Here is a 12,282-nt window from a genome sequence, read left to right on the forward strand (position 1 = left end):
GTGGGGGCCGAGCATCGAGCCTGTGCTAACAGCATGCTGTTTGCAGCGCAGGCCTTCATTATGCCACAGTCCACAGTTCCACTGACCAGACAAACAGCTCCGGAGACCTGCAGAGGACATTAGGACACTCAATGCTGCTGTTGTGTTGAATTATGCACGTTGTTCGACACAGCGTTGTAGTTTGACAAAAGCCGTTTTGAAATAGTTTTTACTGAAGTATAGGGCTTCACAACTAATTGAATTTCTAATCGTGATTACAATTACTAATGCCAAAATTACGCAATCATTCAAACGCGCAATTGTGTGTTTTTTCTTTCTACAGGTTATCTTAAGAGTTTTTTTCCATTTTAGTATAATATTAACTACTATGAATATATATATTATTAAAGTAGGAAATAATTTGTGTTCTTGAAATACGAAATGGAGGCGGGTCCGGATGCGGACCGGAGTCGGGACTTTGAGAAGCACTGCTCTAGACTCTAGCATGCAGACGGTTTAATTTTTTCCTTGAAAGGAATACGTTTGTGCAACAGACAGTACTTCTCACATCTCTTTTCTATGCTGTCACTGAATCGCCAAGGCCATGGTAAAAAAAAAAATAATAATTTGAGCCGTGAATGAGATTTTTCTGTCTGAATTGAATGCAAGGACATAAAAAGGCAGTATACAGCAAAATAACGGCAGGAAAATTTCTTTAATAAAAAAAAAAAAACAGTTTAATCCAACTCACAAGCAAATTAAACTGCAATGAGTTTCTGAACTGAACCAGTCTTTCAATGAATGAATTCACTGAATCAGTCAGCATTGTTACTTACTGAACAGCAAATTACTATTAATTTCAGTGATGTCCATATTAAAAAGAACCTGAAATACGCTAAACTTTTCATGATTCTTAAAGTCGGCATGAAATTATAATTAACCCTATCTATTTAGTTAAAAGGACAGTTCACCCAAAAATGAAAATTCTGTCATTTAGCAATCAAACAGTTGTTGGTCTTCACTGCCTTCCATAGTATGGAGAAAAAAAAAGAAAAAAAATGCTATGAGGACCAGAAAGTGTTTGGTTACCCGCATTCTTCAAAATAACTTATTTTGTGTTCAACAAAAGAAAGAACTTTATAACGGTTTGGAACAACTTGAGGGTGAGTAAATTCCAGAATTTCCAGAATTTTAGGTGAACTATTCCTTAATGCATGTTATTGTGTCAAAAGTTTGAGGTCAGTGAGATTATATATGAAAGAAATTAATGATTTTATTTAGTAAGGATGCAATACATTCATCATATTAACGACTCTAGTAAAAACTTGTATTATGTTACAAAAAAAAAATCTACTTCAAATAAATGCTGCTCTTTTGCAATTTATATTCAAAGAATAATGAAAAAAATTAATTACAGTTTCCAAAAAATATAAAGCAGCACCATTTTTTTTTTTAAGTTTTCAACATGGATAATAATAAATGTTTATTGGGCACCAAATCAGCATATTAGAATGATTTCTGAAGGATCATGTGACTCTGAGGACTGGAATAATAATGGCTGCTGAAAATTCATCTTTGCCATCACAGGAATAAATTATATACATTTTTAAATGGAAAACTGACACAATTTTACTATTTTTACTGCATTTTCAATCAAATGATAATGCAGTTTAGGTAAGCCTAATAGACTTCTTTCAAAAACATTCAAAATCTTACTGAGCCCAAACTTTTGAACAGTATTGTAAATTCCACACTGAAATACTATTTTAGCAACAGAACCAAAATGTGCAAATAACCTCTAAGCCTAGGGACAAACCTGTACTGAAAACAACAACAAAGTTATTGTTAAACACCTGCTATATGTCTGTACATGCTGCCATCATTGTACAGGTTTTACCACTCACCCGTCTCTTGCCAAAAACAACAGCACTACGGTGAGGGAAAGTTGATCTTGTCGACCTGATTCATCTTAAGGTGGTTATCCAAGATCTGGAAAAGCTCCTGAACGCTGGGCACATATCCTGATTGCAACTTGGACCAAATTGGTACATCTAATAAACCAGAGAGAAATAGTGATGTTTCTTTGACATACATACAATGTTCACATACTTTCATTTTTTTCCCCCAACTGTAGTGGCCATCCAAATGACATTACCATTCAATGAAATCTCAAAAGCTCCTGTCGAGAGAAAATGGGTCTCCAACATGTTACTAAGGAAGAATGCCATGAGGCAGGAGAATATCTGCAAAACATACCCAATCAAATATAAGACATTTTCTTCCAGGTTATTAAAAACAACATGCAGACAGTGGCGAAAATGCAGTTTTGCAATGTATTTCTCTCTTCTTAAGAGTCTGTTTCACTCGATACAGAAGAAAAAATCTGATGCTACTTCAATTTAATCACAACTGGGGTCTCCTTAGAATTGCAAATACAGTCAATTTTGATTTTACGTCTTTAACACAGGTGTTTACAATCACTACGTCACCATACACATTCCCCCAATTCCAGGCATGCCCTTCACACTCAATGACACGGCTATGGCTCTGAAATGCTGCTCATTCCTCAAAAAAGGATTTGCGTCAGTTCAACTACGACACAGTCACAGTGTACGTTTATCTTCAGCCTAATCTCCATTATAAAATCAGGTTAGAGTCCAAGCACTTCTACACCAACTTTACCTTATTCTCCTGTCCCCAGGACCATATTCTTGGAGTGTTCACTCCAAACATTTGGAAAGGATTTTGTCCGGTCACAATCAAGGTGATGGCAAGCAGTTTGAAGTAGGAGATGAAATTTCCAGTGTATCTGTAGAGGAAGACACATGACAAGTTAAAGTCAGGACTAGGGCTGTGCGATATTGAAGAAAAATGCGATATGCGATAACTCATTAAATAATGAGAAAGCACCCCTACAACAACTTCTGAAAGTGAACGGTATGTGTTTTACTCGAGCATTACATAAAAATGTCATTTTAACATTAGTGTAATCATTTTAATATGAGTTTAGGAACTGAATAATAAAAAGGAAACATAAAACACTGCTTAGTATTTACTCTTTGAATTCAATACGCACTGATTCTTATTTAAGCTACAAAAGTTATTTAGGTAAGAGCAGTGAGTGATTTTCTCTGTCTTTTGTTCATGGCCCCAAATATTGCAAGCTGTGGCGATATGCACATTTGCGATATTTCGATATATTGCACAGCCCTAGTCAGGACTAAACCACTGTCTGACAGAGGGCCGATTCCACAACATCTGGAAGAACACACTCACTTGTTGATGGGTTTGGGAGGGTAATTCTCTCCCTCGATTCGGATGTCCGGGTACAGCTGGCTGATGGACCGGAAGTACTCCTGGAACACCTTACTGTACCCTCAGGATATACTGAAAACAAACACACAGTTAATGACGGTGATAAATCATTTTAGAAATAGTCATTGATATGACAACCACAAACACAAGTCTATATGAAATGAATACTCAACCTAGTTTATAAAAGCATACTATATCCACGCACGTTTATTTATTTTTTGACCTCAATGTTAAATATAAAAATGTATTTACAATTGCTTGAACTAGGTTACAAGTCACTAGCACAGTATTGATTGAAATAGGTTTACTCAGTAATATGTACTACATCTGAGAAAAAACGCTACAAAATTATTTAAAACCACTCTCACTTGGATAACATTAAACCACAGTTCTATTCATTCAGAAAAGAAAGATTTTAAATATTCAGTCTACGTCTAATAAGTCCCTCTGAACTATTGTCTTCGGTATGTTGTGTTCTTAAAGGGCAATGTACGGTTAATCTCACTCGAGCTTTAAGCAGAGTTACAATAACCTGCTCAAATCGACACATTTCAATTAGACACATGAATGCAAGATATCCTGAGCAGTTTTCGCAGCAAAGATGTTAGTCACGTAACGTTACATAAATAAAAACGAATGTGTTGGGAAAAAAAAGTTGTCTTATGAATACATTAACAAGGTAAATTAAATTCGGGCGTTTTTTTACATTCCTCTCATGACAGAAAAATGGTCCAATTGATTTCAATTCATTCCACTTATAATGCAAATGAATTTATTACCCACGATATAGTTATTTTAATGTACATTTATCAACTTAAATATTATAATATGTATTATTCTAACACATTCAGGCGTGCTACGTTAGCCGTATTAGCTTAGCATCCCCTGTGGGCTTTAAACAGACAGTAAAACCACTGAATAACATCAGCGTCTGTGGAGTTTCTCACCAGAACTGGAACTTGAGAACCGGACCCGTGTACAAAGTGTGTTTGTTCTGTCTCTGTGTGTGCAGGTCGGGTCCAGTGCTGTCCTGTTGAGTCACGCTGCTGCGGCCCACATAAATATCCCTCACGGTTAGCGCAGTAAACAGCAGCAGGGCCGTTAATATACCCGTCTGACTGTATATGCAAAAAGCTATGTGGAGAAAAACTAATGTTTATAGCCCATCTGTCCTCAGCTAATGATCTTGTATATGAGAATGTGTATATGAATTTGTCTGCTAATTAGGCTTTTTCTGTGAATTTTCATGATTATGAGTTGCAGCATCTTGTACTTGTAATACATAGCTTTCGCAGTTAGAGGCAGCAAATGTAATTATTATGAGTTTAACTTTAAAATATGACATTCAAACATATTTCTAGAACACATTAGTCAATAGGTATGCAAATACCTTAACTGATGCCTCTAAAATGCAATAAATACTAAATGTTTTGTAATTCTCATCAGACACTGAGAGTATATCTTAACCCTAGGCACTTTTGACTAAAGTATAAATGTATGGCCTGTGAATGTGTGTAGCAGTCTAATATTCCACAGCCTGTATTTATGTGAACATAAAACTGATTGCATAAGCACTCTAGGGAAGATTTATTTTGTCTTTTTGCACTGGTTTATATTTAGTACAGTGAAAAATGAGCCCTTCTACATTCAAAAAATCCATGTTTAACTCCTCTTTGTTCATTGTAAATTTCTATATTTATTTATGACAGCAGGATGATTATTGTTGCGTGCTCTATTAATACTTGCCTTAATTAATCAATGAACAATTTCTGCTGAATAGGATTTTACAAATGCAGCGCGCTTAGTTTATAAATAGTTTATTTAAGCTCTTTTCAGCATAAATAATAATTAACAGCATTGTGTTGTACATTTGGAAAATCACTTCATCAGTTCAAAAAGCTTCTATGCTTTTTTTTTTCTTCTCTAAAACATGAACTCCAATAACTGTTAATGTTTTAAAGCATTTCCCAGCTAATAAAACATTCAGTGCTTCGGGATATTTGAGATTTGGTGCTCAAAATCATCGTCACACAGCATACAAGGGCACAAAACAAGACAAATCATAAGGCTTCAATCTCTTCAGCAGATATAAGGCTAGCACTGTTGAAACCAGAGAATGCGCCTATGAATCTGAAAGCATTTGAAACCACACAGAAAACTGCAACTTCTCCTGTAGAACGGAAACAACAGAATAAGCAGTGGATAGAGGTTACACAAAATCAAAACAAAAACAATCACAGGGGCACCAAACTGCACTCGCGCATCCCATAATCAGCATTTCCACATTATCAGCAACCCCTTCCACAGAAACTCATGTCAAGTTAAAATCATTATTTTCTGGTTCTTTTGAATAAAAATGTAACAACCACTGGCCTGTTTGAACCTTGCTTTTGTATATATTTGAGCGTTTATGCATTTGGAAGAACCACCTTAAGCTGGTGAAATACTGCGATGCTACATAAAGCTTAGTTACACTCTTTTCCAAGGTGCTTGGAAATAAACACGAGTTGAATTATGAGCAAGTGTTATCAGATTACATTAACATTTGGGTCACTACTTAATGCTAATCATCAAACATGAATATGTTTTAATAGTTTCATAATTTGAACGGGTTTCAAATGTATCCATGCACTTAGTGAGGAAGAAATATTAGAATTTTTTTTAGCAGCGAGTAATCACAAGGCTATTAAGACCTTCAGCCAATTATGTTGGAGATGTTATATTTTAATCCACTAAACGGGATCTTAACTTGATTGTATGCTGATGGATGAACCCAAACAAATGTGTGACAGAAACAAATTACTGTAAATCCAACAAATGTCACGTTACTTCAGACCTTTAAAGATTACTTACTTAAGTGGTAAAGTGTGCCCAGAATTAAGCATGAGGGATTTAAAATATATCTGTTACACATGGGTGAAATCTTGTGTAAACATGTCCAGGTTGCATTATTTTTTTTGATTAAAGGGGTCATATTATACGATTTCAATTGTTCCTTTCTCTTTGGAGTGTTACAAGCTCTTGGTGCATAACGAAGATCTGTAAAGTTGCAAACACTAAAGTCTCAAATCCAAAGAGATATTCTTTATAAAAGTTAAGAGTCAGCCACGCCCTCCTAAAACGCCTCGTTCTAACACACCCCCACATGTCTACGTCACTATGTGGAAATATTTCCTCACTCAAGGCCGCGGTGTGTGACGCTGTGTTTCGTTGTGAAAGCGAAACTACTTTGTTTGGTCTTCCAAAAGAGGACACGACTAGAAATCAGTGGTTAAGTTGTATTTACAACACTGTTCCAGAACACTTCAACCCAAATATTCAGATGTGTGCAGCACATTTTATGGAGGACTGTTTCCTGATCTTGGGAGAGTAGACTATGTAGACCGATGAGCTTTGTAAAAATCGACGTGTTTCAGAAAGGCGGGGCATAGAGGAGAAACAATAATGTACAGTATGTGGAAAATAATGTGTTTTTTGAACCTTAAACTGCATAAACACATTTCATTACACCAAATACACAAAATAATGTTCTTTTTAGCAACATCATATGACCCCTTTAATAAAATGAAACATATAGGGCCATCAGTGATTTTTAGCACTTTGACATTTTTTAATGGAAATTCAACACCAAAAATCTCAAAATAATGCTTTTGGCTGTTTTAATTTTAATGGATGAGTTTAGATGTTTTTAAAACTGATTGTCATTAGAGTTTCACTACTGTAATACAATTTTTTTATTTAAATCAGCATAAATGAAAGGAAGTACATATATATAAATATTTTGCATTACGGTAATGATTTTCATTGCAGTAATGGGGAAAGTGTGCTTAATTGTCATTAATAGGCATCATTTTCTGTCAGCAAAATGTCATTTCTCATTTCTTTCTTTTGATTTTGAGATGACTTGAACATGTTCTTGACAGGTTTTGTGGGATTTGCCTTTTTAGTGATGGTGTAATTGAAAAAAAGAACATGATAGATAAGCACACTCAAAAAACAAACAGTTCATGGAGCAGCGGTCATAATGTAACTAAAATTAGTTGCAGGCACATCCTTGCATTGTGAATTATCAATCTTAATAATTTCACAGTTTAAGGTCCTCAACACGGGCAGTTACTCTTAGGGTCGGGCTGATGTGTCAGCCTCACTCTGCCGTCTTCTCTCTCCACGTCTCTGTAGATCAGGGACTTTTGGGCTTTTAGACGACACGCCAGGCACATGAAAATGGAGTCCACATTCTGGCTCTCCTTGGGATCTTTGGCTGATGTTTCAAACAGTAGCATGCTATGGGCATCGGCAAACTTGAGGGCAGTGTTGGAAGGGACCTGGATCTGGTCAACTAGGTCACATTTGTTACCCACCAGAACACGAGGCACCGAGGATGACACCCTGTGCCCGTTGCACTCCTGAATCCAGGTCTTTAGATTCTGGAATGAGGCCATTTTTGTGACGTCGTATACAAATACGACAGCATGCACATTGCGGTAGTAGTGCTCCACCATGCTCTTCCGAAAGCGCTCCTGGCCCGCTGTGTCCCATACTTGTACCTGTTAGAGAAGAAACAAGACAAACAACAAATTTCAAGGTTGCAGAGAAATTAAATGAGAAAACTGATCCACCAGAAAGAAACTGATTAGAATGACAATAAATAAATCTACTTTGAACATCTTTAAAAAGCCTTTTTTTAACTATTCAAGGTTAAATCCAAATGACTATGGGTCATAGCTTTGAACTTTACTCATCATAAAACATAAAGAAACATTACGATTGTGATTTAATAAATTATATATTAAAGGGTTAAATGAACTCAGCTGACTGATTTCAAATCACAAACATATATACACACACAGATAGATATAGATAAATAATGTGTTATCTATGCATGCATATTATGTTCTTTTCACCAATCTACTGTATTGTGTTGTATGAATAATAAAAAAAAGAAAAAAAAAAGAAAATATAAGACTATTGTATTGGTGAACAATACCATAAAATCTGTACTGAACAATCTAGTTTATTTAAGATTACATGTAGCTGTGTTAGTTTCTAGATGGTCTAAACGGTTTATAAGCTTTTGAAATCCACCTTATGTTGATATGACAAGCGACAGTAGATAATCATCAGACATTATGACACGTATTTTGGATTCGTCTTGAAAGAAACTACGCCTATTAGACGCAACATGCGATCGGAAAGGGTCATTAATGTGATTACTCGGCATGTAACATTGAGCTTCCTCGTGATGTTGCTGTCACACTTCCACTGAAACACACAATACAGTCGTGATACGAGATATCGGCCTTCGTGACAGGACCAACCCCAACAATAAATCCCACCTTTATTTTCTCGCCCTCGATCTCCACGGCTTTCTCCCTGAAATCCACGCCGATGGTGGCTTCAGTCTTACAGGGGAAGGCTCCGCCGGTGAAGCGGAAGGCTAAACAGGTCTTGCCCACATTTGAGTCTCCGATGACAATGATTTTAAAGATCCGCGTCTGCACACTGTGATCTAGGGACGTGCTCAGGTCTAGAGACGACGTGAGGTTGGCATGGCGTGAGTTGGCAGTTGCTTCTCTGTTTTTTGGGAATTCATTTGCCATCACGGTGAACTGATGTACCGAGCCTGGTGTTCACTGGTGCGGCGGTGATGATGATGATGATGGTGGTGGTGGTGATGGGGGAAGGGATGGCAGATCCACTCCCTTTACAGATGCAGGGAGTTTAAGTGTATGTATGCCAATAAAAAATTGGTTAGTTAAAAAATAATAGTTGAAAAATAAAATGTACTTTACCTTTGTGTCGAAGAATTGTGACAACATGGTTGCACTGGTTAAATTTAAAGGGATAGTTCACCCCAAAATGAAAATTCAGTCTTTATTTACTCTACACGTTGACTTGTATGCAATTGCAGTGAAATACGAAAGGACAAACCCCTACAAAAATGTAAGTATCAGAATAATTGTTAATAAACAGTAGGAGTATAGGCTACATAGCCATAAATATGTTTAGAAAGTTTAGGTTTAGAAGAAGAAATATTTAATTTAATTCATATTTAGATCTTTTTTTTTTTTAATTCATATCTCACTATGATTTGATTTCCTATGGGGATGCACAAATGCTATGCTATGCATATTTCTTAAGTTGTGTGGTGTCTTGCATTTAAAATGTAATACACCCCAAATTAATGTACTGTAGGGCCTACTTTTGTTTGTCTAGTAATATTGTGCAATTGTGGCATTTTTTTAATAGTATATATCAAAAGACAATAAATATTCGGTAATATCATGTTTATCTGCACTGACACTATGAGATCCCTTACCAAAAAGAAGTATACTTCAAGTTTATTTTATTAAATATACTTAAGTAAAGTTCACGTATATTTTTAAGTATACTTTATGTATTAAGTATACAACTATCAGTGCACTAGTAGTATACTTGTAAGTGTACTATTTCAATACTCCTTGGGACTAAATTGGCCCACTTTCTAGTATAGCCCCGGGGCCCAGTGCGGTCTTAATGCGGCCCTGGACCTGAAGCATGTTGTTTCCATTGCTAATGATGGCGCGCCATGTATGATTGGGAGAGAGAGGGGATTAGTGTGACGCTTGAGAACTCACCACCCTGACCTCATGGCATACCACTGCATGATTCACCAGATGGGTTTGTGTGCCAGCCTTGGAGAAAGGTACTCAGAAGTAATGACAACAGTCATGAAACTTGTCAACTATCTGAGAGCATCCTCTGCTCTGCAACATCATTTGTTGCGTTCATTTCTAATAGAGGTGAATGCAACATTTGATGATTTGCTCCTTCACAACAATGTCCGGTGGCTTAGTAAAGGCAAGGTACTGGAGCAGTTTTGGGCACTGCGGAAAGAGCTGGAGACATTTCTGTTGAATCAGAAGAGTGCAAAAGCCAAACCGTTTGTGGATTTCATTAAGAATAAAGAGGAAATGGAAGTTTTTGATTTTCTAACTTACATTACTTCCCATCTCAATGACCTTAATATAAAGGCAAAAACAGCACAGCGTGTGACCTCATGTCAGCTGTCCATGCTTTCCAGAGGAAGCTGGAGGTGTTCAAATGTGACTTACAGCAGAACCTGCTTCACTTCCCAAGACTTTTGGATCAGACTGCAGGAAAACATCACCATCACAATTATGCTGAATTCCTGGAAAAGCTGATTAAAAATTTCCAAACTCGCTTTGAAGATTTCCCTCTGGGAAAACAAGTCTTGTTGTGCATCGAAAATCCATTTCTTGTCAAAAAATATTGCAGAATTCTCAACTGAAGCCACGAAAGTCTTCCCATGGGCCAATGCTGCTTCTCTGCAAACAGAGCTAATTGATCTCCAAGAAAACCTAGCACTGCAGGAATCTCGCTGTGACCCTGTCACCTTCTGGACGAAGATGGTTACTGCAGCAGGTGTTCCTCTCCTGCAGAAGATGGCCCTTCAAATTCTCACCATGTTTCCCTCAACGTACTGCTGTGAATCTGCCTTTTCAACCATGAACATGGTGAAAAACGCATACCGCACACTCACCAATGAACACTTACATCAGTGCCTCCGCCTGGCCCTCACACCTTTTATGTCCAAGTTTAAACAACTGGTGGCACAAAGAAGGTGTCACCTTTCACACTAAAAGGCCTACCATGTCGTTTTTTGTGTGTAGTTCGAAAGTTTTGGGGATTGCCTTTTTTTTGTTGGAGTTCTCTATTTGGAGTTTGACCATCACTTTTCCGGACCTCGGACTGAATGGAAATTTGGTAAGTGGACCTTTCAAGTTTATATTTGAGTACCCCTGCTATAGATCATGATATATTCATAGATCGATTACAAAACTATACAGGTATTCAAGGGCAGGCTTTAAGATGGTTTAGATCCTACCTGTCCATTAAAAATGTAAAAGATTTGATGGCCAATAATTTTCTCCTACTGAATTCGGTTAAGACAGAGATATTACTTATTGGACCAGAAAGCAGTACACAGAATCTCTCGGATTACAGTTTGCAACTAGACGGATGTACTGTTACTTCCTCTACAGTCGAAAATCTGGGTGATATATGAGACAGCAAAAATAATATTTTCCATGTTACAAAAACAGCATTCTTCCATCTTAGAAACATTGCCAAGCTACGAAACATGTTACCTGTTCCTGCATCTTCAATAAACAAGCTACAGGTAGTCCAAAATGCAGCGGCTAGAGTCCTTACCAGGTCAAGAAAATATGATCATATTACCCCAATTTTACAGTCTCTGCACTGGCTACCTATTAAGTTCCGTATCAGTTACAAAATGTAACTCCTGTAAAAAAAATGTAATTAGCTCCTGCGTACCTAACTAGCCTTCTACCACTCTACAATCCATCATGCTCCCTAAAGGTCGCAAAACTCTGGACTTTTGGTAGTACCTAGGATAGCAAAGTCCACTAAAGGAGGTAGAGCCTTTTCGCATTTGGCTCCCAAACTCTGGAATAGCCTTCCTGATAGCGTTCGGTGTTCAGACACACTGTCTCTGTTTAAATCTAGATTAAAGGCACATCTCTTTAGCCAAGCATTCAAACAATGCATCTCATAATCTTGTACTGCAGTTATATCTGATCAAATGCACATTATTATTCCTTAGCTTGGGTTGAACAAATCATTTTTGCTTGGAACAGCAGCTACGCTAATTATGTCTCTATTTGTTACTCTGTTTCTGCCCATGGTAACTAGGAATTACACAAGCTTCAGTGTGCATCCAGCCCTTAAAAAGACCTGCGATGACCGAGCACCTGAGAAGAGATGATGCAAACCCCTCAGAGGACCTCAGATGATGCCAAACCTGAAACAACATACAGAACTATCACATTTTGCTATAAGTTTGATTGCATCATATAATAATTGCTGTTAATAGTGTTCATCGTCTGTTTTATTACGTCTTAAAATGATTTTTCCATACATTTCTGCCATATGTACATTAACTGACAGTCACCACTGATAAGCTAC

General features: G+C 37.1%; 1 protein-coding gene and 1 pseudogene across 1 annotated transcript; both read right to left on the reverse strand.

The window, feature by feature from the left end:
* Nucleotides 1-6: 6 nt before the first annotated feature.
* On the reverse strand, nt 7-4,578 carry LOC107666173 (selenoprotein T2-like; annotated as a pseudogene).
* Nucleotides 4,579-6,969: 2,391 nt separating this feature from the next.
* Nucleotides 6,970-9,147, reverse strand: LOC107666192 (ras-related protein Rab-33A-like). Its single transcript, XM_016457391.1, has 3 exons — nt 9,087-9,147; nt 8,631-8,996; nt 6,970-7,841 (listed from the first exon to the last, which is right to left on the reverse strand). Exons 2-3 carry the CDS (start codon nt 8,892-8,894, stop codon nt 7,395-7,397), a joined length of 711 nt encoding a protein of 236 aa, XP_016312877.1. The 5' UTR covers nt 8,895-8,996; nt 9,087-9,147; the 3' UTR covers nt 6,970-7,394.
* Between the last annotated feature and the right edge of the window lie 3,135 nt (nt 9,148-12,282).

Source organism: Sinocyclocheilus anshuiensis, unplaced genomic scaffold, assembly GCF_001515605.1.
Source record: "Sinocyclocheilus anshuiensis isolate Anshui unplaced genomic scaffold, SAMN03320099.WGS_v1.1 scaffold489, whole genome shotgun sequence".
Lineage (NCBI taxonomy): Eukaryota > Metazoa > Chordata > Actinopteri > Cypriniformes > Cyprinidae > Sinocyclocheilus > Sinocyclocheilus anshuiensis.

What these genes read in the sequence shown, in the direction of transcription:
- LOC107666192 (XM_016457391.1), bottom strand. Translation starts at nt 8,894, where the DNA reads ATGGCAAATGAATTCCCAAAAAACAGAGAAGCAACTGCCAACTCACGC. An exon ending in TCGAGGGCGAGAAAATAAAG is followed by an intron (nt 7,842 to 8,630) that starts GTGGGATTTATT and finishes CTTCTCTAACAG; the next exon opens with GTACAAGTATGGGACACAGC.